This window comes from Fukomys damarensis, unplaced genomic scaffold, assembly GCF_012274545.1.
Source record: "Fukomys damarensis isolate Sample0158 unplaced genomic scaffold, DMR_v1.0_HiC HiC_scaffold_2, whole genome shotgun sequence".
Lineage (NCBI taxonomy): Eukaryota > Metazoa > Chordata > Mammalia > Rodentia > Bathyergidae > Fukomys > Fukomys damarensis.
The window spans coordinates 22,687,187-22,714,402 of NW_022900914.1; the positions used below are offsets into that span (position 1 = coordinate 22,687,187).

Consider the following 27,216-nt stretch of genomic DNA (forward strand, 5'->3'; position numbering starts at 1 on the left):
CTGCCTGGGCTGGCACAGGGTTCTAGGATAGACAGACAGATCTGGGATCAGAGTGGGGCTACCTCATTATGTACCACCCATCCATGCATGAACTTACAATGGCTTTTGACTAGTAACCAAATCTTGATCTAACTGGTCTTCCATCTTGATCAAATACCACTAGCTTCAACAATCAAGTATGATTAGAACCCAGCCCTTCTACTTGTCTAAACTTAACTTTTCTGAATTTCTACACAGACCTTAGAGTCTATAAGGCTGTTCTCTTTGCTGGTTTCCATACTGACTACTATGAAAACACACACACACACACACACACACACACACACACACACACACACACACACCTACCCTGTAGTCTCAACTAAGCATTTTGGTAGTCTCTATTCATTCAAATTGATAAATGTTCTGCCAAAAACTGTATTTTACAAGGCCCTCTTCCTTCCAGTAAACCAGTGGTGGTGAACCTGTAAGACTCAAAGTCTCACTTTCACTCCACGGAGCATGAACAGCCAAAAAGGCCTCCACGATGCTGCGTCCTAAAACCCAGCGAGGCTCTGGGAGCCTGACGGAGGAACAAGAGTCACCCAGGAAGGAACACACCAGGCTAGATGGTAAACAGAGCTTTATTAGTCTGGCCAGATGGCACTCTCAGAACCAAGTAGCTGGCTCAGAGAGGCGCCAGCTCAGGGGCTGAGGTCCTTTTTATAGGGGGGTAAAAAGGGGGGTTAACATTCTAAGCTTGTAGGCAGGGAACAAAGGTCTGCTGATTTGAGCTGGTGGTCAGCAGCCACGTACTCAGCAGTCACACATTGACGATTAACAGATACCTATAGGATGGTTCAAAGGCCACCAAGACATTTAGGATGAGCAAACAGTTTGACAATTAACTTGGGGCCTCTGTATCTCAAAGTCTAGAACCACTAACTTACGCATTAATTCGGATCTGGACTTCAAACAGTACAAGAATGCCTTACATTCCTAGGCCAGGGTTAGAACAAAGGCTGGGACTTATGGCTACAATCGGAGGGGGTTAGAGCACTGTCTCTTAGGCCCTTTGTCATTTAGCATGGGCTTGTAATTCAGGTATTACAAACCTATAGCACACAACTTATTTGTTTTTCTTTTACAACAAAAGATGTTAATGTTAGAGCTATTTTTTTCTAAATGAAAACCTTAGTATTTGGGTTTAACTGCAGTGTTGGCACTTTGCAATAAATAAGTGGACTGTGATTTGTAATTTAGACCCTTGTCTCTAAAAGGTTTGCCATTACTGTTCTATACTTTGAATTTATCTAGAGGAACTACCAGGTATAAGATGCATAGGAAAGTCAGGGCAGTGTGAGGGAAGGGGTGGAATTTAAACTAGGCTTTAAAGGCTAGTACAATGGTGAAAGACCCACACATAGGAGTAGAGGAAGTAGAAAATGAGATAACAGGGCAAAGAGCATATGCCAAAGCTCCAGAGGCAATTCCAAGATGCAGATTCTTTGCTAATTTAACTGTAAACATTTAGCCAGGCCTAGTTAGTCTCTTCAGGATTGCATACCAAGAGCCAGATGCACCTTCTTAATTTGGAGAATTTCAAAACAAAGGCTAGAAGAATGTTCTACAAAGTCAAAGTTGGCAAACTGACCTCAAAAGAGCCCTCTCTGCTCACTGCCAAAGACCCAGGAACCTCAGGAGCTCCAGGAAATACTCAAGGCACTATCTCCAATCATCCTTCTAGTCCAGACTTTCTTGTTCTACTCTGGAATTCCCCAAGATCAAACCAGCTTCTCTGCAGAATCCTTTAATTGTCTGGTTTCCAGTTTGGACTTTGCCAGTGGATCCTACTTCTCTGATTCCCTTGCTTCTCAGATCTGCATTGCTCCAAGGCCAGAATCCACAACCCCCATAGCCATACAAAATAATATGGTCCAAAAACAAAACTCCCATCCTTTTCACTAAAATGAAACATACACTACTATATTTTAAACAAAACCCATCTGTACGTTTTCTTAAATTACCATACTGGAAATATATTTGCCTTCTCCAAAGGAAAGAAAAACATTTATTGAATGCTTATTACACATCAGGTCAACACCGGGGTTTCAATACAATCTTACTTCATACTTGCAACAAACAAATATGTAAGAAAGTATCATTTTTACCAACTGATAGATAAGCGGATATATCACAGTTAGTAAGAACCCCAACCATGGCACCAATTTATCAGGTTTAGTCCTTTCTCTGCCTCCTGTCATGTGATCCAGGGCAAGTTACAAAACCTGTCGACTTCTCACTTTCCTCTTCTATCAAATGAAGGTTGTTGGGAGAATTAATTAGCTGATTCTTGTAACATGTTTAGTAAGTTCTCCATAGTCATTTTCTAAAAATATTATCTATGACTATGAGAAATGCAAGTTTAGAGAAAAGTTTCAATGGAACTTCTGATAGTGATGGAACAGTTAGATGGGTTACATTTTTGACAAGACACCCACCACATACCCACATACAACACATATTAATTATACTCAAAATATACAAACAGAAACCCTAAAACCAGCTGAGCTGAAAAACAAGATAATCATCTGGGTATAACTGAATGGAAACATAAAGCCATAGCAGATTTAGAATTAGCAGTGGTGGCCACAAAGTCAGTTTCTATAGGGTAACTCGCTTTTCTCCCAGGAAACAGGGAATTGTGGTGGCTTCCTCCTCCACAGAAAGACACTGAAAAAAGGGTTCCTGCCAAAGTATGAAGCTTAGGGAAAGTCATAAGCATGGGGAGACTCAGAACCAGGGTGACCACTAAGTCAATGACTAGGTCAGTGAACTGTGGGGAGGGGGGATCAAAACGCCAGTATCTAATATTGTTCCTTGGATACAGGAAAGAGTCCCATCATACCAAAAGGCTCCCAGTTGTAGCCAGAGAATTCAAACTTCACAGTGCAGAAATAAATTTTGTATTAAAATAATTTAAAAATCAGTAAATAGAGCATAAATTCACCCCATATGAAACTAATTTCATGGAGCTGCCAGACAAAGATCTTGAAACAACCATGTTTAGTATATTTGAGAAATAAATGAAGGAGTATCTTCCATTTCAGAAAAGAAAGCAGTTATGAAAAATAAGCAATACTGAAGTGAGAACAGGTGGTCCATGGCCATACTACCCTAAACATGCCCGATCTCATATGAAATGATATGTACGTGTACACACACACACACACACACACACACACACACACACACATACACACACACACACACATGGGAAATATAAATAAAAGTATGATTTTGGGCCGGGGATTGATTTAGCTCAGCAGTTCGGTGACCTGCCTTGCAAGAGCAAGGACCCGCGTTTGATCCCTGGTACCAAAATAAATAAATAAATGTATGCTTTCAAAATAAAAGATAATTTAAGATTAATTCTAGCTGGGGATTTAAGCTCAATGGTTCCAGCACCTGCCTTGTAAGCACAAGGTCCCAAGTTTGATCCCAGTACCAAAAAAAAAAGAAGAAGAAGAAAAAAAGATTAATTCTAGACAATTAGTGACTTAGAAGGGACTTTTCTGTAGACACGGTGATAATAATACAAAACACATACATGTGTACATATAGTGGGTAAGAAAAAGGAGACCTGACCCTTCCGTGTTCCCTGGCAGCCAGAGGGGCTGTCACTTCACTGAAAGCAGTCATTTTCTCCCCCTTTCCCCTGGAGGGTAGCCAGAGTTACAAGCCCCAGAGTCTTCCTGCTGTTGCTGAAGTTGCCTCAGAAGCCAACCTTAAGGTTGCGTTGGCTTCTGCAACCCTGACAGGAGCACTGGCTTAGCTGAGAGGTGCAATGCCCTCCCCAACTTCAGGCCACGGCTGCTACCTCCCTCTCAAGGACAGAGGACTTACCCTTGAGAGGGCAAAGATCAGGGAAGAGGAAGCCCACTGTTCTTAGCCCCCAAATCCCCAACCAACACTACCGTCCCACCTGGAAACTTGCAAGCAAGGCTATTACAACTTCAGCCCCACCATCCAGACAGAAACAGATCCATCAATCAATGTATGTCTGTAGTTCAACTAAGCTATACAAGACAACTGAGGCTGTCCTAGATGCCCCATGCCCACTCTGGGAGATACCTGCTTTGGCTGCAATAGGCTTAAAACACAGATCTAGGAACTGTGGATGACTACACTCAAAGCTCAGAACTGATAATATCAAGAAAGATGTGCCTTCTACAAGAGAAAGCACCAACAGAGCAAAGAGACAACCTATAATGTCGGAAAATTTTTTTACCAAGTGTTCCTCAGACAAAGGACTGCTATCTAAAATACATAAAGAACTCAAAAAAATCAGAACCTCCAAATATGAAGACCCGATCCAAAAACAGGCATCTGAAATGAACAGACATTTCTCAGACAAATAAGTAAAAGCAGCAAATAAATATATGAAAAAATGTTCATCACTGGTCATTCGAGAGATGCAGGTGAAAACAACACTGAGATTCCACCTTACCCCACAAAGAATGGCTGCTATCAATAAATTAACCAATAACAAATGTTGGTGTGGTTGTGGGGAGAAAGGAACCCTTCTCCATTGTTGGTGGGAGTGAAGACTGGTGCAACCACTGTGGAAATCAATTTGGAGATACCTCAAAGAACAGGATTAGAGTTTCCACTTGACCCAGCTATCCCTCTTCTGAGTGTCTTTCCAAAAAAATTAAGAGAATCATATCACAGTGATATATGCTCACCCATTTTTATAGCAGCACAGTTTGTAATAGCTAAAACTTGGAAACAGCCCAAGTGCCCATCAACTAGAGACTGGATAAAGATGTGGTTTTTCTATAAAATGGAGTACCACTCAGCCATAAAGAATGAGAAACTAGAGTTATTTATAGTTAATGGATGCATATTGAGGCCATACTCTTTAAGTGAAATAAATAGGACACACGTGTAAATACTGAATAGTTTCTCTGCTGTAAAAACAAAGTGTAAATAATGTTCAAATTGTACAACTGATAATGTGAAATAGAAAGAAAAGTGTTAAAGGAGTAGGGTAAGTGGGAAAGGTAGGGGAAAGGAAAGAAGGGAAAAGAAAAAAATATGAGAAAAGGAAAAAAATAGAAATAAAGTCTTGGTAAATAAGGAAAGATGGAGGGGGTGAAAGGAGGGCAGGGAAATGGGGAAAAAATAAGAACCAAGATACATCATGTAAAGGTACAAATTTCCCATGATGAATGTAACTGTACTGTATACCTAAAATGTACCAATAAACTTAATAAAAAAAGAAAGATGTGCTTTGCCAATTTGTGATTTCTATCCAAATTCAGCAAAAGAACCTCTAGCTAACTGGTGACAATAGATTCCAACATAAATTTAATAAGAGTTATAGGAAATAGGAAGAAAATGACTGTCAGGAGAGAATTATTTGAACAAATGGCTTTAAAATTTTTCTACCACTGAAAAAAGTCACAAGGCTTCACATTTAAAATATATTCCAAGTATCTGCCTCAAATAAATAAATCCACAACTAGATATAGTATAGTGAAATTAGGATTAAAAAATTAAAAACCACAAGGGATATAAAAAAAACAGGGTGTCTACAAAGAAACATAAATTACATCAAAGACAAGTGTGTCATTAGCAATAGAAAAAGATATAATACAGTACCTTTATAGCACTGAAGGAAAATTACTGTCAACCAGAGTCTGTATCCCATTAAATTACATTCAGAAGTGAAGATTATCAGATCAAGATAATCTGAGATACACAAAGAGTGTGTCTGCCTCCTGGAGAGCCTCACTAACAGAAATTCCAAATCATGAACTTACACAAAGTAAACCCAGACTGATCTCAGTGGGATGTTCACCATACATATCAAACTTGACATTTTCCAAACTAAATTCCTGGTCTTCCTCAAAAACTAACTCTAGGGCTAGGGATTTAGCTCAGTGGCACAGTGCCTGCCTTTATAAATGAAAGGTCCTGAGTTCAATCCCCAGTATTAAACAAACAAACAACAAACAAAAAACTGACTCTACCAATAGTCTTCCCCAATTTAATAAATGAATAACAAATTTATCTCTTCAGGGACTCGGGCTAAAAACTTGGATGCTATTCTTTTTCCGCAAATACCAAATCTAATGTGTCTGTATACCTTGTATGGTCTACTTTCAAATCACATTCAGATTCTGAACACTTTTTACTATCTTCACTAGTCTCCAAGTCATCACCAACTCTTTCTTGAATTATAACCTCCTAGCTGATCTTTAGGTCAATGTTACAGCTTATTATCAACACAGCATTCACATAATTCTGTTAACAGGCCAGATCTTGCGAATCTTTTCACAAACCTTCCACTGACTTCACATTTTACTCAGAGCACTTGCCAAAGTCCTCACACAAGTCTGTTCTCCATTACCTCTCTTATCCCTTGCAACTCTCCCTCTTGCTCACATCACTCCAGTCGTATAGTTTACCTGATGTTCCTGAAAGACCCTAAGTTCATGACTCTCTGGACTCACGTACCTGATATCCTCTCTGCCTTGAAGGATCTTCTTCCAGGTACTGACACTGTGGCTGTACAATATTCACTACACCTTCCAGGATGTTCAACTATTTAGGCTAAATTTTTAAACTAGATAAAAAAGGTGAGGAGGTTAAATACTTGTTCAAAGTTATATAGTGAATAAGTGGCAGAGAGAGAATCAAAATGTAGACTAACACTAAAGCTCTTGCTTAGTAAAAAAGCATACTTCAAGATATCCTCTCTAAATGCTGTTACATTTTGGTTTGATCTGGATCATGACAAAAATACTATCAACTTTCTAATATTTGCCTCAGTGGATTTTACTGCCATTTTTTTTTGAAAAGGCCTATGAAGCCTTGCTACTTTGCTCTCTACTATGCCCTAAAAACAGAATATAATAAAAAGTCCAAGCACCGTATAATTCAGAAAATACTTTCACGCTGTTTCAGAATGTGTTACCAGAATATATTGATTTAAAAAATTATTGTCTAATTATGTTTTACTCAAGTTATTTCTCAGACTTATTTCAACCTCTGAACAGTTACCATCAGCACTCGCTTCGGCAGCACATATACTAAAATTGAACAGTTACTATCACAGTATAGTTAAATAAGTCCTAAGTAAACTGGGTAATATGGATGAAAAGCTACTTTGAGAATTTGAGTATTTTTTTTAAACCACTCAATTGATAGCCACCTTATTACTGGAATAAAATAAATTGTCTCAGTCATTTTTGAGGTACTCCAATACCCCCAGGGAACTGGGAAATTTATTCTTACTAATAAACTGTTCTCTTATAGGAACCAAATGATTCATGATGGCCTAAAGAAATGATCTCACCCGAGAACACAAAGCAACTAATTTTACATTTAAACATGAAGCATATTTAAGGGTAATATGTGAAGCAAATTTTTCAGTAATTGTATCAAGACTCAATATCAGGAAATTAATCATGTATAACCTCAGTAAGGGCAACTCTTCTGTCTATACTTTTGATTACATAATATTAATTTACTTACAAAAGTGTTACCACTATAGGATTTTAGTGTAAGAAAGGAAATCCTTTCCCTTCTCTATAAATGCAGACTTTCATTTTTTAAGACTTTAAGAACTCCCAAATGAAAATTCATTAAATAAGTTACTGTGCTGAGAAAAGTAAATATCAGTTTTATTTATTTTATGAACTGGGGCTCAAACTCGGGACCTTGTGCTTGTGAGGCAGACAGTGGCACCACTGAGCCAAATCCCAGCCTAATATGAATTTTTAAAAGATCTGTTTTTCAATGGCCAACTATTAAAATAATACAGGCCGGGGATCTAGCTCAGTGGTGCCATACCTGCCTTGCAAGCTCAAGGTCCTGGATTTGATCCTTGGTATTGCAAAGAGAAAAAATAATAACAATACTAATAATAATAATTCTCAACAATGCCAAGAAAAGTCTTAAGGACAAAACCAAAATTTGTCCTAACAACAAAGCAAGTGATGTGCTCAATAACATCAGTAATCATTAGCATTATCTGAGTGAAACAATAATTTCAACAATAACAAACTCTTACACCAGCTATCCAAAATAACAGTTTAGATTCCCGAAATACTACAGTACTTTTAGAGTAAATGATTCACAGGCAACCAACCAGAGAATTGGTACCAGCTTAAACACAACAAAAGACATAAGAAATACATTTTTTCCTACAGATGCAACCACAGAAAATTGAAAAACATGTTATCTATGTACCCATTTTTAAAAAAGAATAAGGTTTTCGAGCAAGACAGTCTGGTAATATTAGCACCACCTCCAAATCTATACCATACTAATGTTGTCATATATAACATCACTTTTCTTAAATACCCAAGTCCAAAGTTTTGTAAAATAAAGTTTTATATGCCTGTAACATTTTTTAAAATGCAAATTTCTGATTGAACCACAGTGGGGGTGGGGGGTGCTACTCCCTTATATTTGAGGCAGGACACCCTTTAGATTTAGAAGAGAAATTTTATCTTCAATGTAAATAGACGTATTTCCTTTCACAGGCTACATGCTTTAAATATTCCACACACTAGTTCAAAATCATCTACTGGTGATACCAAACCGATCAGGCACAGATGTCAGGCTCAGGTACGGGAAGGAGTCAGGAAGAAGTTAACGGAAGCTTAAAGAAGAATAATATACTTTCTGGAAATAGAACCTGTACTTCCACTTATTTTATACATTCATCAAGCTTTTCAGTTTCCCATACAAGACCTTCCTATTCCGTGCAACTTCTTAACTCTCATACGTTATTTTATTTGTTCAGACTCTTAAAGCTACTTACTAGAGTCCATACATATCAGTGATTGTATAACTCCCAAGATATCTTTTATTTTTATATCCATGTGGTTGGAGACTCTCAAGGAGGACAAAATTCAACTTCCTATCAGAATGGCTTATTTCTGAACAATTCCATTCAACTTCATCCCAGCCCATTCTGTCCTTTAATACCTAAGGACTTCTGGGCTTGTTGTTTCAAACCTTTCTCTGTAAAGCTGCTGCTTCTCTTAGGTCCTTGGCTTAAATATTAATTAAGTCTAAGAAGAAAGATAGGCTTTCCTTGCCACCAAACTTTACCACATCAAAATATACACACACAGCCACATGATCTTTCTTCCACCTTTTTACTTGTCTTTTAAAATAAAAGCTCCATGATATCATTGACACACTGCGTTGTCCATTTCTCTATTTTCAGCACTTAAAACAGGGCCTGACAGCCAAGATCAAGAAATATTTGTTGAACAAATGAACAACCAATAATTGACCAGTTCGTCATTCTAATATAGCAGGTTGACAAAGAAAGAGGGTGTAGTAACTAGAAAGGAAGTACAAACAAGTATTTTTCAATGACAAGAGGTACCACCATTAGCCAACAAGTGATTCAGCTCCTTTGCTCCCTGAATTAGGTATGTTTTCAGCAAATCTACACATTCCAAGGTTAAAGCAGTCACACAGAGATTTTCTACTGAAATCTCTCAGTAGCCTGTCAAAATCAACTCTATCAGCCTACGTGTTGTCCCAAGATATATGCCCCCCGCCATGATTTAAGAAGAAAACCAAGAATAAAGTTCAAAATCAAGTATACTTCATGTTCATGGAAAGTGTTATTTAACTGTTTGTGCAGAGTAGAAATTATGTTTCAGATGACCAATGTTTGAGTTTTAGCAATAGATAAAACATTTAATCTAAAGTTATAATCCTCTTTCTTCTCTCTTACTGCTCTTTAATTCCTTTGTTTGGCTGACTTTCAAATATATACATCCAGCCAGAGTACCCAACTGTACCTGTTTGCCTGGGACTGAGGGGAACCACGGACTAGTAAGTAGTAAAAAATTGGGAAGTCCCAGGTTAACCTACCTGTAACTCTCACCCCTCTTCCTAATTTCCTGACCTGTATTTCCAACTCTGTCTGCTACCTACCCAGGCAGCACCTCAATACCACCTCACACAATCTGTTCAAAGCATGATCCTGCCTCCCATTAAGCACTTCTTTGCTTGCTCTTTCTGGTCTTTCATTTCATTTCATCCAATAAATTCTAACTTATTTAACCTAATGCCAAAGATTAAAATCGTAGGTTGGAAATTCCTCTAAGAGCAAGATCTATGTTTTAACAATGTTTTGATCCTCCACAGTGCCTACCTATCACAATCTCTTATATAAAGTGGATCATCAATAAACTACTAAACTGTTAATCTGTAAGAAGTTCCAGAAAAACATTTGGATTTTAGTGCTGGTTCTGTACGGCTGTGACCAAATCACTTGATTTCTCAATTCTTAAAAATGAAACTAAAATCACTATAGAAATCCTTTGAAAATTCAATGAGATATTAATCTCTGGTCTACTGTTACAGAGAAGGCACTGATCTTAAAATATGTAAGTACCCAAAACTTCTGATAAGAACGTTCCCAAAACATCTTATCATTCCACAAAAGGCTTCATCCCTAGTCTTAGACCCTAGTACCTGTCTCTGAGTTCATAGTTACTCCAACCTACCACCTCATATTCTCAATGGCCAAAGAGAACATCTGGCATAGAAAATGTTCAAGAAATCTTTTACTGAATGATTATACAAGTATCAACTAGTGTTGACCCAGGTGCTGTACATTAGCTGTGCCTTCAGGTGGGCATGAAATGGAAATGCTGGGTGTAGAAAAGAGGGCTGGAACTTTAAGGCTTCTTGATGATAAGGTCACTTGGCCCATAAAAACACAGTACTCTATAAAGTTCTGGCTATTCAATAAAACTTCTGTATTATTCCCGGAAAGGGAGTGATTTCAAAACTCCAAAGTTGCTGGTGTTGATGATAACAAAGAAATTGAAAAGTAAAACCGGAACTATGCAAGGCTCACAAGAACAATGCAGCAAGCCCTACTTGCTTGTTGTGGTTCCAAATAACACAGTCCAGGGGTCAATAAAAAGAAGGTTCCTGAGTGAAGAAGCTGTCCTTGGTTTTTTTTGTGCCAAGTCTATGCAGTCACCAACCACAGACTGGGGAATTCCAAAATCTTGCTTCTGTAGTGAATGCTTCTCCCCTAAAAGAGCAGATATCCTCTTTGTCTAAAGACTCTTCTGTTTTATTTTGACTATCCTGTCAAATTAGTTTACAAAATACAGTGTCTGTAGCCTCTGAATATATCATGTAATTGTTGAGTTTCTTACTAGGCGCTCAAGGCTTATCATAAACAACTCCCTAATACCAAATATTATTAATCTACAAAATACTTCTATGAGATCAGCTTACCAGTTCAAAAGGAAACTTACTAAAATGTATCCAACATCCCCCAATCTTTCAAACCCAAAATCCCCAGACTTTCCTAGTCAGAAACTAAAAAAGCAACTTTGTCCAATGAGTTCAGACCTAGGAAGCTGAAAAAAGCTTAGAGAGCTGAACTCTTTTTTACCAAAAGAGGACACAGTATCCTGGCAAGGTTAAATGGCTTTCCTACTGGTTAACAAGCTGGTAGGTGAAACGTAGTCAAATTCATACCCTGATATTCTATCCTCTATGCATGGGGGGCTGGAGTGGAGGAGAGGTTAGGGAGTGGGATCAGACCATTCTGATTATCTTCTTCATTCACAGAAATTTAAAAAAAGAAACTGCTAACAGGGAAAGGTAGGGAGCTTTGTTATTGTTGTTTTCCTATGCTAAATGCAAATGGCCTGAGCCTTTACTAAAAGTAACACAAAAGTGCTCGTTTAGACAGCACATATACTAATAGTAACAGAAATGAACTCATCAGGCCTTAGCTGGTTTTCAGGCCTTTGTATTGTCTTTGGCAGATCACTGAAGCAAATTATCATCCCATAATCAAATTAGTCCAACTTCTATCCAGAAAGCTATCTCACTTGTAGTGGATAAGCATTCTAAGATAAGCATAAACCTCACAGAGTGAAATCAAATTACATATGCTGTCTATTCCTCTAATTGGTCATTAGACTCTTTTGTGTCAATAAATCAGATTCCCTGACTACAAAGTAGTTTTCCAATGGCTTCATCCACCCACCTATATAGTAACACAGGTATTTTATTTTGAGTTCTGATTAGTTACATTAATTGTTAATTACTGTTATTAAAAAATATTATCTTTACTTCCTCAAACGAGAATGGTTATTTTTTCTAACTTGCAGATTTTTCTGATCTCCAGTGATCTCATAAACCAAATTCTCCACTCCATTCATTCTTTGGTCAAGCACTGTGTTTATTATTTCAAAGTTCATGTTTATTATTTCAATTAAACAAAACACTGACAGATGTGTGCAAGAAGGCTGTGTGCGTGTGCAGCACATTATAAAAGGGGAACATAACCCTGTAGCATGGAGAATCTTTAAGTCTGAAAAATAATTTGCCCAAATGAGGGCCAGTGAGAGAGTCACATTATCAACAGAAGCCATCTTAACCCTGCCTCACCACCATCCTGGACTGATGGCTGAGGTTTACTGCTGGCAACTGGTCTGAAGCCTTAGCTGCAGGCACAGGTGATAATAATAATGACCAAATCTAAATTATATTACCAATCAGAAGGCTGTGGGAGAGAGCAAAATATGTGGATTAAAAGTAGCTGGAAGGATGTTCCAGATAGTTGGTTCTCTTATTTGTTTGCTTGGTTTTTATTTTTTTATTTTTTTGGTACCAGCAATCAAACTCAGGACCTTGTCCTTGTAAGGCAGGTGGCAGCAGCACTTAGCTAAATCCCAGCGATTCTCTTAATATTTAATGTAACTTTCCTGAGATCAAGAAGAAAAAATTAATATTAAATGCTCTAAGATGATGAGGTTACTGAGAACAAGGTTGCTCTGCTCTTGTATCTGAATGACAAAGTATTATGAAGACTGAAAACAAGCATGCAAATTTCCAGAAAGGTAGTAACTATACATGTAGACTTAAAGAAATCATTTAGCTTCCTAGGGTGGTTCATAACTTAGTTATTTTTTATTTAATTAATATTTCAAATAAAATTCATAGGACATTCAGTGGACATAACAATCTTTAGATACCTTTGTCCAAATGAAATATGAATAAAATTTATTCAGAGGTCAATGACTTTTTCCCCAAAATCTCACATACTACATTCGACAATTAGAAGAAATTATTTTTTCACTATTACGTTTCATTTGTTCATAAGTTTTCTATTGTGTTTATGTCACAGTAGCTATAATTAACTGTGAAAGTTTAAGTATATACACATTTAAATTACTTATGACCATCATAATTGTTGATCTTCATGAGTCAACTCTAGTGTTTTATGACAACTGTTAAATGTCAGCAGTTCATTTTTTGAGGCTCATAATGCAAAAGTGATTGCAGTAAATATTTGTAGGGTAAACCACACCTCAATTAGCAGAGCAATTCAAATATATGAACAGTAAGATATCATGAAGTTCTCACAAATGTCCCTTCTAGATTTAGAATTATAGTCAATAATTTTGTCTCCGTATAATCAAGCTTTTAATTTATGATTGGACAAATGAAAGCTACATTCAGTACAACACTCTAACTTAGGATTCTGTTCATTTCAACTGAAAGAACAACAGCAAATTCTAAGGTCATAAAAAGAAGCAGTTACGAATTTTCCAAAAATTTGAAAATAAATTACAACTTCAATGTATTTAACTACCCCAATCAAATGCTTAGACAGGTAATTATGTTTTATAACAAAGTATAAATATTGCATCAAATTCTAAATAGAAAAATGCTACATAAGAAAATCAGATTACAGAAAATTAATTTGTTTGTGTTGTGTATACCAGATCTGCTCTCAAAAATTTTCCCAGAATGGTGTCTCCCATTCTTATTTATCCTTAGATGATTGTTTAATAGTAGAGTCAGCTTACATTTGAAGATATTTTGAATAATCCTACTAAAAACCAATTTAAACAATGTGGCTCATGTTTAACTCTTCAGTTATTTATTCATTAATCTCTTTTAAGTACTTCCTTCCTCAACACAGCTGCAGTTCAGGAGGTGGCCAGCAGTTGGCCTCCATTTCTATGGATTTTCACAAACACCCACATTTCTTTTTTGCAAACTTTTCAAATGTTGTATGCCTAAACAAGTTTTTCATAACTTAAAGAGCTTATAACAAGCTTTTAGAAAGAGTCCAAAAGAAACAAATTTTCTTTTAAAAATAAAAACCAAACAAAAGAAAGCCACACACACTGTAAAGATGTTTTGTGCAAAACATTCTGTTTAGCAGATTTGAAATGTCTCCAAAGGGATCAAGAACCTCTTGGTTTGGAAGCAACAGCCAAGAACTTGTAATGGGTTGGTTAAAAGCCAATAGTGACAGCCATGAGGAGGTCACTACAGCAGATCAGGAGTGGCTGAGAGCACAGCTTCCCACATCTTTAACTGTACCATTGCACAGTGCTTCTGTCCTTGGTTCTGTTTTTTTCTCCTTTTATGTTCTCCTAAAAGTCCTAAAGACTTCCGTTCTACTAACAATGAAAATTATGGAGGCAACTCACATATCTACTTCTCTTTTTCTGATACATCTCTAAACTAATGTTCTGTCTCCAAGTGCTGACTTCAACATTTCCACAAGGACAGACCATCATTAGCTCACACTCAACACATTTTATTCATCAACACAACTTACTCACCTTTATCATACAAATTGCTTCATATAACTTTGTTCCTTGGGAACAAAGCCAAAGTTTCCTGGCTTTGGTAACATCAATCTCATTTTTTGGTCAACAGAACCTAAAACCAGAAGGACAACTGCAGACTCCCTCATGACCTTGATCCTTCATTTTCTCTTGGTTCACACCTGGCAGATGCATTTTTCAGTGAGAGCAACCATTATCTCTTTCCATCCCCATATACTTCAACCATAGAATCTTGCCACTTTGCCATCAAAAGGTGACTGACCTGGGCAAAACACTCACTTACAGCCAAGACATTGTGACTGAAACAATGCTATGAGACTTTCCAGGTCAGGTCAGAAAAGACCACATAGCTTTGACCTGGTTCTCTTGGCTTACTCCCTTTGGCAGAAGCTTCCTGCCTTGTAAGAAGTGTAGCTGACTCAAGACTGTCATGAAAGGCCACATGTAGTCCCAACTAGCCCTAGTTGTCTAGTTATCCTCATCAAAGTGCCATATATGTGTGAAGAGCTGACCTGGATCTCTCCCAACCACTTCAACTGCCAGCTGAGTGCCACCAATTGAACTCAGTCTGCACTCCAAAGGGAAGCATCACCCAGCTGAGCCATGCCCCGAGATTCCTGACACACATGATCATGAAATGTAATAAATGTGTCCACAACTTTCCTTCTAACCATTCCCTATGTCACGTGTGGTGCTGTTACCGCATGAGGTCAAATGTTAAATGAAATGTGACATCTTTATCTCCATCCTCAGACCCATCATCATAGAGGAAACCCTCATCAGCTCAGACCTGGATTGCTATGATTGAATCCAGGCTCTTCTAACTATAATCCACTGTTACAATCTACCTAACCTAAATCACTGAATTCACAACCAAAACCAGTCTCATAATATTTTACATTTGCAAGAAATTATTTAAGGCAAAAGTCCTCATACATATCTATTTAATTTGATTCATGTAACAAAAGCCAGAGAGATCTGTCAGTAGAGGAAATCCTTACTTTTAAAGATAAAGATATCAGAGGCTAAGAATATTAACTTTTGGATAGTCTCATTGTCAAAAGAAAATATACATAGAACTAAGAACAAAAGTCAGAGTATTGTTTTTCCTTTATTCAATGATGCTCCCTAGGATCTATCTCAGATCAAAAATATTTGATGGCTCTCTCTGTCCTTATTACAGCAAATCTGCTTTCACAGCACTCCATAATTTGGCCTCAATCTATTCCATTGTACGGTATTTCCTACAATCTCTACACTACCACCAGTAGCAATGCAGGGAGGCTGGTTTACTTACTCACCTAATAAGCCAGCCATGCTGATTCTAGTCTCTAGACACTTAGAACATGTTCCTCTTCATTCTATATATTTAAACATATATCATGTATAAACATAAATTCGACCTCCTCCAAGCAGACCTACCAGCAAAAACATACCCTGCCTTTTCTCTCTGCTAGTGCTAAAGGATTTGTCAATTTCACCCAAAATTTGGCAGGTATTTTTGTTTGTTTTTGCAGTACCAAACATTGAACTCAGGACCTTGTGCTTACAAGGCAGGCATGGCACCAGTGAGCTACATCCCCATCTTAGCAGGTTTTTTTTGGTGGTGGTATGGGGACAGAACCTGGCCTCAGAGCATTCTAGGCCAGGGCTCTACCACTGAGCTATATTCCTCACCCAGCCTAATATGCAGCTTTCAAATTGTGAAATATGTTGGTCTTACTTTCCAGGATGGTATTCAGTCAACACATACCCACACGTATGGTGATGCCAAGTGCTTATGAGTATCTGTGGTATCCAGTTAATGCCCAAGGAAGACCTTCATTAAATATTTTGAAATTCATCCCTGCTTATTTCTGAAACTCATAACTTTATAGGAACCGTATTCTGTATTTGATTCTATTTTTTTTTTTTTTTGGTACTGGGGATTGAACTCAGGTCCTTGTGCTTGCAAGACAGGTGACAGAACCACTGAGCTAAATCCCTGGCCCCAGGAACTGTATTCTGTAAAGTATAACATTCTCCAAACCAAGTATAGCACCAAGCACACAGATAATTATACACACACACACACACACACACACACACACACACACACAGTGAAGTGTGGTGGCAACAGCCTGGGAGGCCGAAGCAGGAGGATAACAAATTCCAGGCCAGTCTAGGCAATTTAATGACATAGTGAGACCCTGTCTCAAAATTTAAAAAGGGTTGAGTTATGTAGCTCTGCGCAAAAGCCCTGAGTTCAGACCCCCGTACTACAATAAGTAGATAGATAGATTTTTAAAAATCATTAAGTCACATCTATACTGGAATCAAAGAATTGCAACGACAAAAAATATTTTCAAGATCATCAGTTTAACATCAGGGACATTTTTAAAATATCATTTAAAGATAATCTGTGTAGCCCATAACTGTCAAGGTGTTTTATAAATGTGTTTACCAAGAGTGGGGAAAAAAAAGTTTCAAAAATATTCAAATAGATGTCTTAACAGCCCAAAATAAAACGTTTGCTGAAGCTACAGGCTGGCAGAACTCTGCTTCATTTCAAAATGTTTCCAGGCAACAGAAATGTTTTCCTGGAAAATACTACTTTTTATTTAGAGAATACTTGCCACAAATACTTAGTCATTAACTAATTTAAGGTTTCCTCACAAGCTCTGTGGAGGAAATCTAAAATATAAATGAATGAAATTATCAGTACATATACTGTCAAAAAATATATTTTGGTTAAATATATAAAATTTGCCTAAGTACTTTTCCAGATATGGAGGGGTGTCTTTTATACTTTTTGGTCTACTTACTGCTATTTTATATCTTTTTCTGTAAAATTACAACAAAACAGACAAAATACTTAAGTATTTTTCTCTGCAATATATACAAATCCAAAAACTTCAGAATCCATTCTATTCTAAATGCCAAATAATTTTCAAACAGACAAAACATTCATTTCATTCAGTGAAAAGGAACAGTAATTCCAAAGTTATTTTTAGCAAAATCTTTGAGTTTGCTTCAAATCACCTTTCAATGAGACAGCACCTTGGTTTGGACATTTCATGCAATCATCTGCAGTAAATCAATCATACAATGAAACCTAAGAAAAGCATCTCTTCCAAGAGTTTTGCAGCCAACCAAGTCTTTATTCTTTTCAACATCAAAAGACACAATTAAATTCTATTCCAAGCACACGGTTTGTACATTCAGTCTTTTAAAAACCTACACAAAAGGATATTTGTTTTACCTGTTTAGTATTTCAGTGAGTTTCACAAAACCCGTATAAGCCAGTTCAAATGCTCCTCTGTGCCTGGACTGTAAAAGGTGTTGCTTAAAGTAATCTCCTATTTCCTTCACCTTAAAAAAAAAAATGTTAAATTTAGGTTTACATTTATAGATTTATATCAATAATGTAATTTAGAATTCATGTCTTGTTGGCCATTTATCTAGCATTCTTATATCTCAAATAGTCACAATAACATAATAAAATAAATATTAGTACTATGTCAACTCCTCAATGGGGAAATGAGGGCCCAGAAAGGCTAAGTAACTTATCCAAGGTCACACAGCACATAAGCAGTGGAGTCCAGAAATGAACCAAGCCGTCTCAGTGCAGCCTGTCATCTTCCACGTCACACTAGAACTGCCTCCCTACACCAGATTCACAAAGCTCACTGTGTGCTGTAAGTTCAAGCCACTGAGCACCAACATAAAATCACAAAGTAACAACACTTGCCTACATAGGTCTAGATGAAATAATTACATTTTCTATTTTTAAAAATTTGTTTCCATTCTGATGGTGCTACAATACCTATAACAAAATTTATCTTTTTCTTTTCTCTCTCTCTTTTTTTTTTTTAACATGTGATACTATGAATGCATATAAAGTGAATCCATATAATGAAGCTCTGGGCCTTTGCAGTGAACTACTTTCCTAGCTCTTTTTATTATTTTTTTTTTTTTTATTTTGAGACAGGGTTCCGTTATGTTGCTAAATTGCCCAGGCAGGGATGGAACTTGTGATCCTCCTGCCTCAGCTTCCCAAAGTGCTGGAATTACAGGCATGCGCTAACACACCCAGCTTAGCCATTCTCAAGTGTGTGGAGTTCATCAGTACTAACTACACACTGTCATGCAACCATCAGCATCATTCAACTACAAATGTTTTCATCTCCCAAACAGAAACGCCGTACCTGTTAAGCAAGTAACTCCCAATAACTACCTTTCAGAGATAGATGAACCCCTAGAAGTGTAACAGGCATCACTCTGAGTCAAAATTGTGGAATTTATCAAAATGTCATCCAGTCACTTTCCAATATGATGCCGTTCTCCATGCAAAATTAGACAAATTTAAAAATGTAACAATTTATTTTAAAGAAAACATAATTGACTGTTAGCTGTGACTATGATTTTGTATAGCGTGAACTTCAAAACCGGTTAGTATGACTGGCCTTTATATCCTTAGATCTGGTAGCTACTGGCTTCAGAAAACTCGGGTACTGTATAAAACTCAGGGCCAGAGCTGTCATTAGCTATTTTTAGAGCCATATCTCCAAGGATCAGAGCATGGTGAAAAATCAAAATGTCCCAAGAAGTCTCAGATCTGCTTACCTAAAAGCATCTTTCACCTCAGCACAGTGGCTGGATTAACATTCTGCATACGTCAAAAATGATAAACAGTATGAGGGACAAACAAATGACCATGGGCAACTGTCTCAGTTTCCTCATCTGGAAACTGGGTATTATAATAAAAGTTCTTACCTCTTAGGTTGCTGCATTAAAATGAGTCAATAAATCAGAAAGTTCAGAACAGGCCCATAACCTATAATCAATTCAATTCGATATGAGCTTTGTCTAGGGTTCTAAGTAGGGGAAAGTACTCAAAATATATCTAATCTAAAAGACCTAACAAGTGATTCATACAAAGAATGAGATATGAGACTAAAACAAAACAAAATAAAAAATGAAAAAGCAGTATACAATGGATTTTTTAAAATTCTAATGTGTTAGCTACTCCAGAGGCTGAGAGGCAGGAGGATCCCAAGTTTGAGGCCAGTCAGGGCAACTCAGAGAAACCTTGTCTCAAAATAAAATATAAAAAGTGCTGAAGGTGTAGCTCAGTGCTATAATGTTTGTGTATCATGTCAGGCTCTAAATTTGAACCCTGGTGCCACAGAACAGCGGCACAAAAATTCTAACACTTTCAAATCTGATGATACATTTCACATCTTACTATTACCCCTTTAATTTTTTTAAAGGCAACATACTAATTGTCAAAAGCCACAGTCAAAAGTAAACTGTATTTTATTCTCAGTATGGTAATTCAGAGTATATTCTGAACAAAATTATCAAGACTTAAATTTGATTTCAATCTCCAAATAGATCTGAAGCTCAACAGTCTCACAAAATGAAGACCAGAAAAAATTCTAGTTAGCTAACTTGCCACAACTATCAGACCTATTATTAGAAAAAAACAAAAGGTTTATAAGAAGGTGTTTCAAGTTCAAGAAAACAAAAAGTGGAAGTCATAGAGGCAAATCTCATCCTTAGTTAATTCTATTTCCCAAAAATGTTACAGATGTGAAAATATACTGTAGGAAAACAACTGTTATTGGCAAAGTACCTCTTTGTGGCCTGAAAACAGTTCACAACTACCATCTTAAGCAGAGACTACATTTTCATTGCTTTCTTTATCCATTCCCTTTAAAGGGATCTGAACCAAAAAGCATATAATCAAATTAAAGACCTCAGAAGTGTCATCAGTGGCTGGTCTTTTGAAAGGTGAACCCTGACCTCAGAAATCAGAAAGATATTCTAAGGACAGAAGTGAGATATAGACAGTCTTCCATCATTTCATTTCATGCTCCATCTCCCAACAAACCTACACTAATGATAAAGAACCTCATTGTTAAATTTTGCCTTTGTAGAATATAAAATTACTTCTAAGGAGATAGGAAGTATGACTTTGGCCCCCTGCCAAGTACACAGCAGCTTAGTGTGGGAGAAACTGGGAGATGAAAACAGGATGTCTGTCCTCAGGAGGCTTTCCATTCAGACCAGCAGAGTAAACCACTATGCTGCTATGTTAGCCTCCTTTCAGAGGCTAAAAGTTCCACAAAATTAAAGATTCTTCTGCACTAGGATTAGAAAAAGTTTCATCCCTGACCATGAACAGGATATATGTACAGTACTTGGTTAGGGAAAAATGGAAGAGGGCAATGAACGTGAGAAGGACTCAAGGAGAAGGGCGGCTCAAGGTTAGAATGAAGCAATAAACATTTATTAAGTAACCACTACCTGCCCACCACTTTACTGAGTCTTTTTCTATGAGAGGACACAGTATAAATAAGCTGAGTTTAGCAGACCAGATAAATGACCAGCAGTTTTCATGCTAGAAAAGACTGCTGATCGAGGTGCAAGGTACGAATGAGCATAGTACTGAGTAAGAGAGGAGCAAGTGGACAGTGTGGTCTGTGAGCAGCTGGGCAGAGAAGGGCCCTGCAGACACCCTCCAGTGCATAACCAGGCGTGACTCAAATCACTTACAAAAATTAACAGTCAGAATCAGAAACAGAATTTTCAATTTTAATTTTTGAAATGAAAAAGTCCTCCAAAAACTCCAACTCAACTGCCTTTCATTAGATACCACTGAGTTCCTATTTAAAATTCACCACAGCTTTCTTTCTGTCTGCTGTCTTTACAAAATATTCTTTATATATGAATTACATGTATCTTGGGATTTTTAAAAGAGAATTAAAGTAAATATGTAAAACAAAACCTGACATTAGTTTCTATTTTTAGAATTAAATCTATTACTATCTTTTTTTAAGTTAGCATATCTTGCCTTTAACTCTGGGCTTTTATAGGCAAATTAACATGTTTTATGGATTTACAGGGTGTAAATTTCCAGAGGCAAAAAGAACTACAAGCCTTATTTCTATATGCCTACGATTAATCAACAGACAAATTAGGGGAGCTAAATACTCATCTAGAACATAAAACCAACAAAGAACAAATACAAATACATTTTTAAAAGATTTACCTTCTACCTATACAGTAGATAGATAAACCAAAGCTAATTCCACTCATTAACTACATAAACCCAAGAAGATTCAAATGAAAATGGGACATTTCTACAAAGGGTATGTGCAGTGGTTAACATTTGGGACTCTGGAGCCAGCAGGGAGCCTTCAGAACCTCACTCAGCCACCTTACTATTGTAGGCTAATTAAGCAACAGTTCTCCCTCACCTGTGAAAAAGCATTTACCCTGGAACCTACTTCCCAGAAGTATTGTGAGAAATAAATGAGATTGATTATGTATATAAGCATTCAGTAGAATATCCAGCATGGGGTGGCAATCTATAAATGTCCATTTGGGGATTTACTTTGTATTATAAAATAGTAAGACTTAATCCCTAAGCCTTAATTTAAATTCTGACTATAAGACAGAGATGCTTTTTATGAGTCTGGGAATATCAACAATCAGGAGTTTATAATTCTACTTCAGTTAAACAGGATGTTTTAGCTGGCCATGGCAGTGTGCATCTGTAATCCCAGCACTTTCAAAGGCTGAGACAGAAGAATCATTAAGTTTAAGAACGACTTGGCCAACTTAGAGACAACCTGTCTTTAAAAAAAATAGTAATAATTTTAAAAGGGCAAGAGGATGTAGCTCAGTAGACACTCATGTAGAGTGTCCATGGGTTTGATTTCCAATACCACATACAAAAAAGATATGTGTATGCTACAGTAACATAAGCAATGTTCTAAACATACATTCTCTACATATACTGACTTCTTACAGGGATTTCTTCAAAGCCTAAACCCTAGATCAGTGAGGGCAAACCTATTAGGGATCAAGTACCCATACTGCAACCCAAAACTCTCTTATTTGTCACGAAGGGCTAATGCTGCAATTAAACATGAACACTGAGGTTTTAGTCTAGAAAAAACTTACATATTTTGTCTTAAAAGAAAACCAGTAAAACAAGTGCCATAGGTTCACCACCACTGTCCCAGATATTAACAAAGGCAATAGTTTTCTGGTATTTGGACTTATCTTACCAGAATGTTTATTCTTTGCTTTCTAGCAAATTCTGAGCCATGAACAATTTAACTATTGTCCTTCAATCTGAGTTATAAAATGAATCTGTCTTGTACCCCCTATTATATTTCTAAGCTCTTTGAGGTCAGAGAATCCCATATTAATTTTCTTTATGTTCCCACAACACCCATGTAGTAAGGCCATGAATAAATAGGTGATTAAATGATGTAGTTTCATAGTCAACATCACATAAAAGCTTTAAAATGGTAACTTATGTTCAATACAATTCAATGTACTTTTTCATAATTTCTAAAAACTAAATGTAGGCAAAAACATAAAAGGCAATTTCTTTAAGATTCAGGAATGCTAATAAGTGTATATTCTTTTTGTAGTCCATTACAAAAGAATCCAAACCAATAATGAAAGACAGAGAATCTATCAACCCAGCTAGCTGTGTGCATCATGCAAGAGACAACGGAACCTATAGCAGACATTTTTCTACTGGCTAGTAATTATTTTTCTTCATGTGATTTCTGTGACAATAATTACTAGGAAGGAGAAAGCAGATATGAAAAGTTTAGCCAGAAGCTTCTATTTAGGAATATTAGGGGAAATACATAAGCATCAATTGGTGCTCCAAACAGAAGAATGTTTTTAAAAAGGCCAGCAGGCATTGGGTATCAGATATCGCATGGAAAGAGGACCAACAAAATGTATCAAGCAGAAGTCTGTATCAGCAAAATATGAACCTGAAACCTAGGCACACAGCAACTAGCCAGGAAGCTGGGCGATAAGGCTGTATATACAGCTAGCTCGCTCTGGAAGGGTCTCCACTTACATCCCTCAAAGCTGGTTTTATCTCTGCCTCTTTACAGAGACATTATGAAAGAATCTTTCATTACATGATTACAGTGCAAGAGGAGTGTCATACAAGCCACTGAATGAACACATTTTCCTCTTGCAGAAGCTGGTGAGAGCGCCCTGTTTCACAAGAAGTGATCTAAGAAAAGGATCGCTTATTTAAAGGTTCAGTTAGCAAACTCACTGTTTTCTTCGGGGGTACTGGAATTAGAGAAAATTCCTCTTAAAGAAAAATTAAATTAGCAGCTCAGAACAAAGGCAGCACTCTGCCATATGAACATAGGCTGGCCAGGAAAGGAGTTGGGCTCCTGGTTCCAGAGCTGCCACAAACCAGCTTTGTGATCCTGGGCAAAGCAAGGAACAGGAGGGGGCTTCAGCTTTCTCTCATCCAAGATAGCTAGACCTTCCAGCTCAAAACAGTTTGTGAGTACCACACTGAAATCTTCGAATTATAAACAAGTACTCATTCTTCTCTCCATATAGCAACAAAAATCCCCAAACTGTAACCTCATTTCCCATTAGTTTGCTATAAACTACACTCGTGTATGTGGAACTTAAGTGGCCAGCCATTTAACAAAGGCCCATAAAATCAGGATGCTAGTAGGCTATGAAACCTTCCCTGTCTTCTATACTCAAGCCATCAAATTTTAAATTATAATAGAATTTTATTACTTTTTCAAATGTGCAGGCTGAATACAGAAATGAATCAAGCTCAAAAGCAGTATTTTAGGTTATATGAACAGCTGCTTCCAGCCATTAATATAAAAGCAGTTCATAGCTACTGCTGGACATATGAATTGCAAGTTTCACATTCTCCACAGTAACTGGGATACAATTCAGGCTGCCAGTCACCTTGATGCCTCAATATCTCCAGGTCTGTTTTAGTCATACTCACAAAAGGTGCTGACTCTTAAATTGGTCATTTCACCACCAGGCATAGCAGATCTAGCTTTGCAGGGGAAACTGTGTCTTGGAAGGAAGGATGTGCTTAGGTGTGGCCCAGCCATTCCAATGTAAATTACATTCTTTAGGTTATTTATACATTAAACTCTTAAAAATATTAAGTGCATGGGAGTGGAAGTTTTTTTAATTCAAAGGAGCAAAACTTTGTTTTAAAAGTAGAAATCCTGTAATAATGTAAGTAACAGAGATCTCTTCATGGCTTTGGATTTTGATGCACTAAATGCTCCTAAACTGAGGTGTTTCTTTAAAGTCAGTCAGAATAAAAAATAAAGCTTTCCATAGACAGTAGGGTTTCAATGTTAGAACACATACACTTTTGATTCCTCATTCAGTTATTACTTTCTTTTCACACCTAAGTATGTGAGGTTACCACGTGAACGGTGCATTGAAAAATGACTACAGCTCATCAGAACAGAAACTAAGATTTTACAAAAACAGTGTACTATTATTATTCAAGCAAACAGCCACTGGGAGAATTACTAACTTTTTAAAAGCCCATCATTGATACTGTTATTATTATTTGTTTACAAATATCTCTTCTCTTTGTTAATTCCCCATTTTAACATTGCTATACTACATAAGTTAACATCAAAAAACCATAAACTTTAGATGCTATGTGAGATATGTCAAGGCAAAATAGTTTTCATAAGAGCCTTTCAGGTTATTCTCAATTACAGTAAATGTTTCCTTTCACTTAAGTACAATCTAACAAACTCAAAAACTAGATGTTTTAAACTTCTCCTTGGAAAAAAACCAACTAAGAAGTCCAGGGACTCTAGCACATGTTTGTTTAGAATTTAGCAGCAAGAAGGTGAGCATGGTGGAATAATCACGAATTGTGACTGGATTCCTAAGCAAAGATGTTGGCACTAGCACTATAATCAGGTCACCAGCAATGAATATAAGTAGTTCTAGATCACTAATACCTATTTGATTCAGAAGAGAGTAAGAAACATAATGATGTCCACAATGTACTGTCTGCCTTTGCCTTTCTCCCTTCCTGGCCTTGCAACAGTGCAAGCCCAGCTGTTAACCAGATGCAAGCACATGAGCCACACTGTGTGAGAATAAAAATATTATTATTATTTCCATGAAACTAGTCCCGTGGCTATTATAGGAATAATCAGCATTAGCATACTACAATATTTGTTTTACTCTTGAATGCTGTAATACCCTGAGGGGGAAATTATCTTTATTCGAAAAAGATTAAAAATGAAAGTACATGCTATACATCTTTGCTGGAAAACTATGGGAAATAGGTTTGTTGAAACCATATGGAAAGGAAGAGGGAATCAATTAAAAACAGAAATCTAATAAATCTAAAATATTTCCAAATGAAATGCTTGTGGTAAGCTAATTTCTTGTAAACACTGTGCTTGAGTCCCAGATGGTGAACTAACTTTGTGGTCTTAAAACAAAAGTCAGCCAAAAACACCAGTGACTATAACTTTATTATCAAAGTAGTGGGAAATATGAGATCTATAATTACCCAGTAGGTTACCTTTTATTCCTTTACAAAACTTAAGAAATTTGTGGAGCTTTACTAAATAATTTTAACTAAAATTTAAGTTCATATATGTTAAATAAAAAAATTAAAACATTATTGTAGTTAAAAGTGAGGTAAAGTCTAGTTATTTACATTAAAATATTTCTAAAAATACCAGTAATGAAATACCATGCAAGGTCTAACATCCTAAATAATCATGAATGTTTTTCAGTTGACATCTATAAACTTAAATTCAAGAAAAATTCAGAACTTTTTAAAAGCTGGGCTATAAATAAAAGCTTGCGATTTATGCCTTGACCAGAAATTACACCTGATGGAATGAATAAACATCTACATTACCTGCTCCATTGTCAATAATCCATCAGATGACTCTGGTACAGGCTGCATGGGTAGAAGCTGGCATAGGGTGCCCAAAAGTAAAGCAACTTCCTTCATGCTTCTCCAACAACATACGAGCACCATCTGAGCAGTTACATCATATGTTTTTCCTTCTTTACCTTAAAAAAAAAACTAAATTAAAGACTCCTGATTACTCATATCCCAGGTTTCTTAGAAGAAGCATATTCATAATTTCCTTAAGAATAATCTTCCTGAACAAACCGATTTGTTCTATTCAGGAGGAAAAAAAGCTAACATTTGTCAAGCATGTGCTATAAGGAAGAATCATGCTGACTAAGTGTTTTTCAACTTATTACTTTCAAAATAAATTTTAAAATAAAGCATAATATTGCTTCCAAGCTTAATAAAACAAATTCTTTATGCCTTCATCACCCACAAAGTATTACATAGATAACTATACAAAATATATGTCTCATTTACTTTGATGAAGATGGCTATTAAAGTACAGGACAGACCTTTTAAATTCAAAGGAAAATACAAATTCTCTTTTTCAATATACCTAAATCTGGTAGTCAATGAGCCATAATTACTCTTATTTACCTCTTTTATTCTAGTTTTAGAAGTACTTTAGTACTAACATAAAAAAATGCAAAATTATTCAATTAAAACAAATTAATGAAATAAAATTTATATTGTAACCCAATTCTTTAAAAGCTCACTAAACGAAGAAGATAAATGTGTATATGCAAACACATAACACAGTATAAAAGAATACATATCAAGGGGGAAGAAATGGAATTGGGGGCCGGGCATGGTGGCACATGCCTGTAATCCCAGCACTCGGGAGGCTGAGGCAGGAGGATC

General features: G+C 36.7%; 1 protein-coding gene across 2 annotated transcripts in view; it reads right to left on the minus strand.

Annotated features, from left to right (window-relative positions):
* Positions 1-27,216, minus strand: part of Thada (THADA armadillo repeat containing) — a 316,151-nt gene that overhangs the window by 249,915 nt on the left and 39,020 nt on the right. For both annotated transcript variants that reach the window (XM_033763829.1, XM_033763831.1), the window contains exons 21-22: positions 26,353-26,510; positions 17,884-17,993 (exon numbers count right to left, since the gene is read on the minus strand). In XM_033763829.1, the coding sequence (XP_033619720.1) occupies positions 17,884-17,993; positions 26,353-26,510 (268 nt within the window). The remainder of the gene's footprint in view (positions 1-17,883; positions 17,994-26,352; positions 26,511-27,216) is intronic.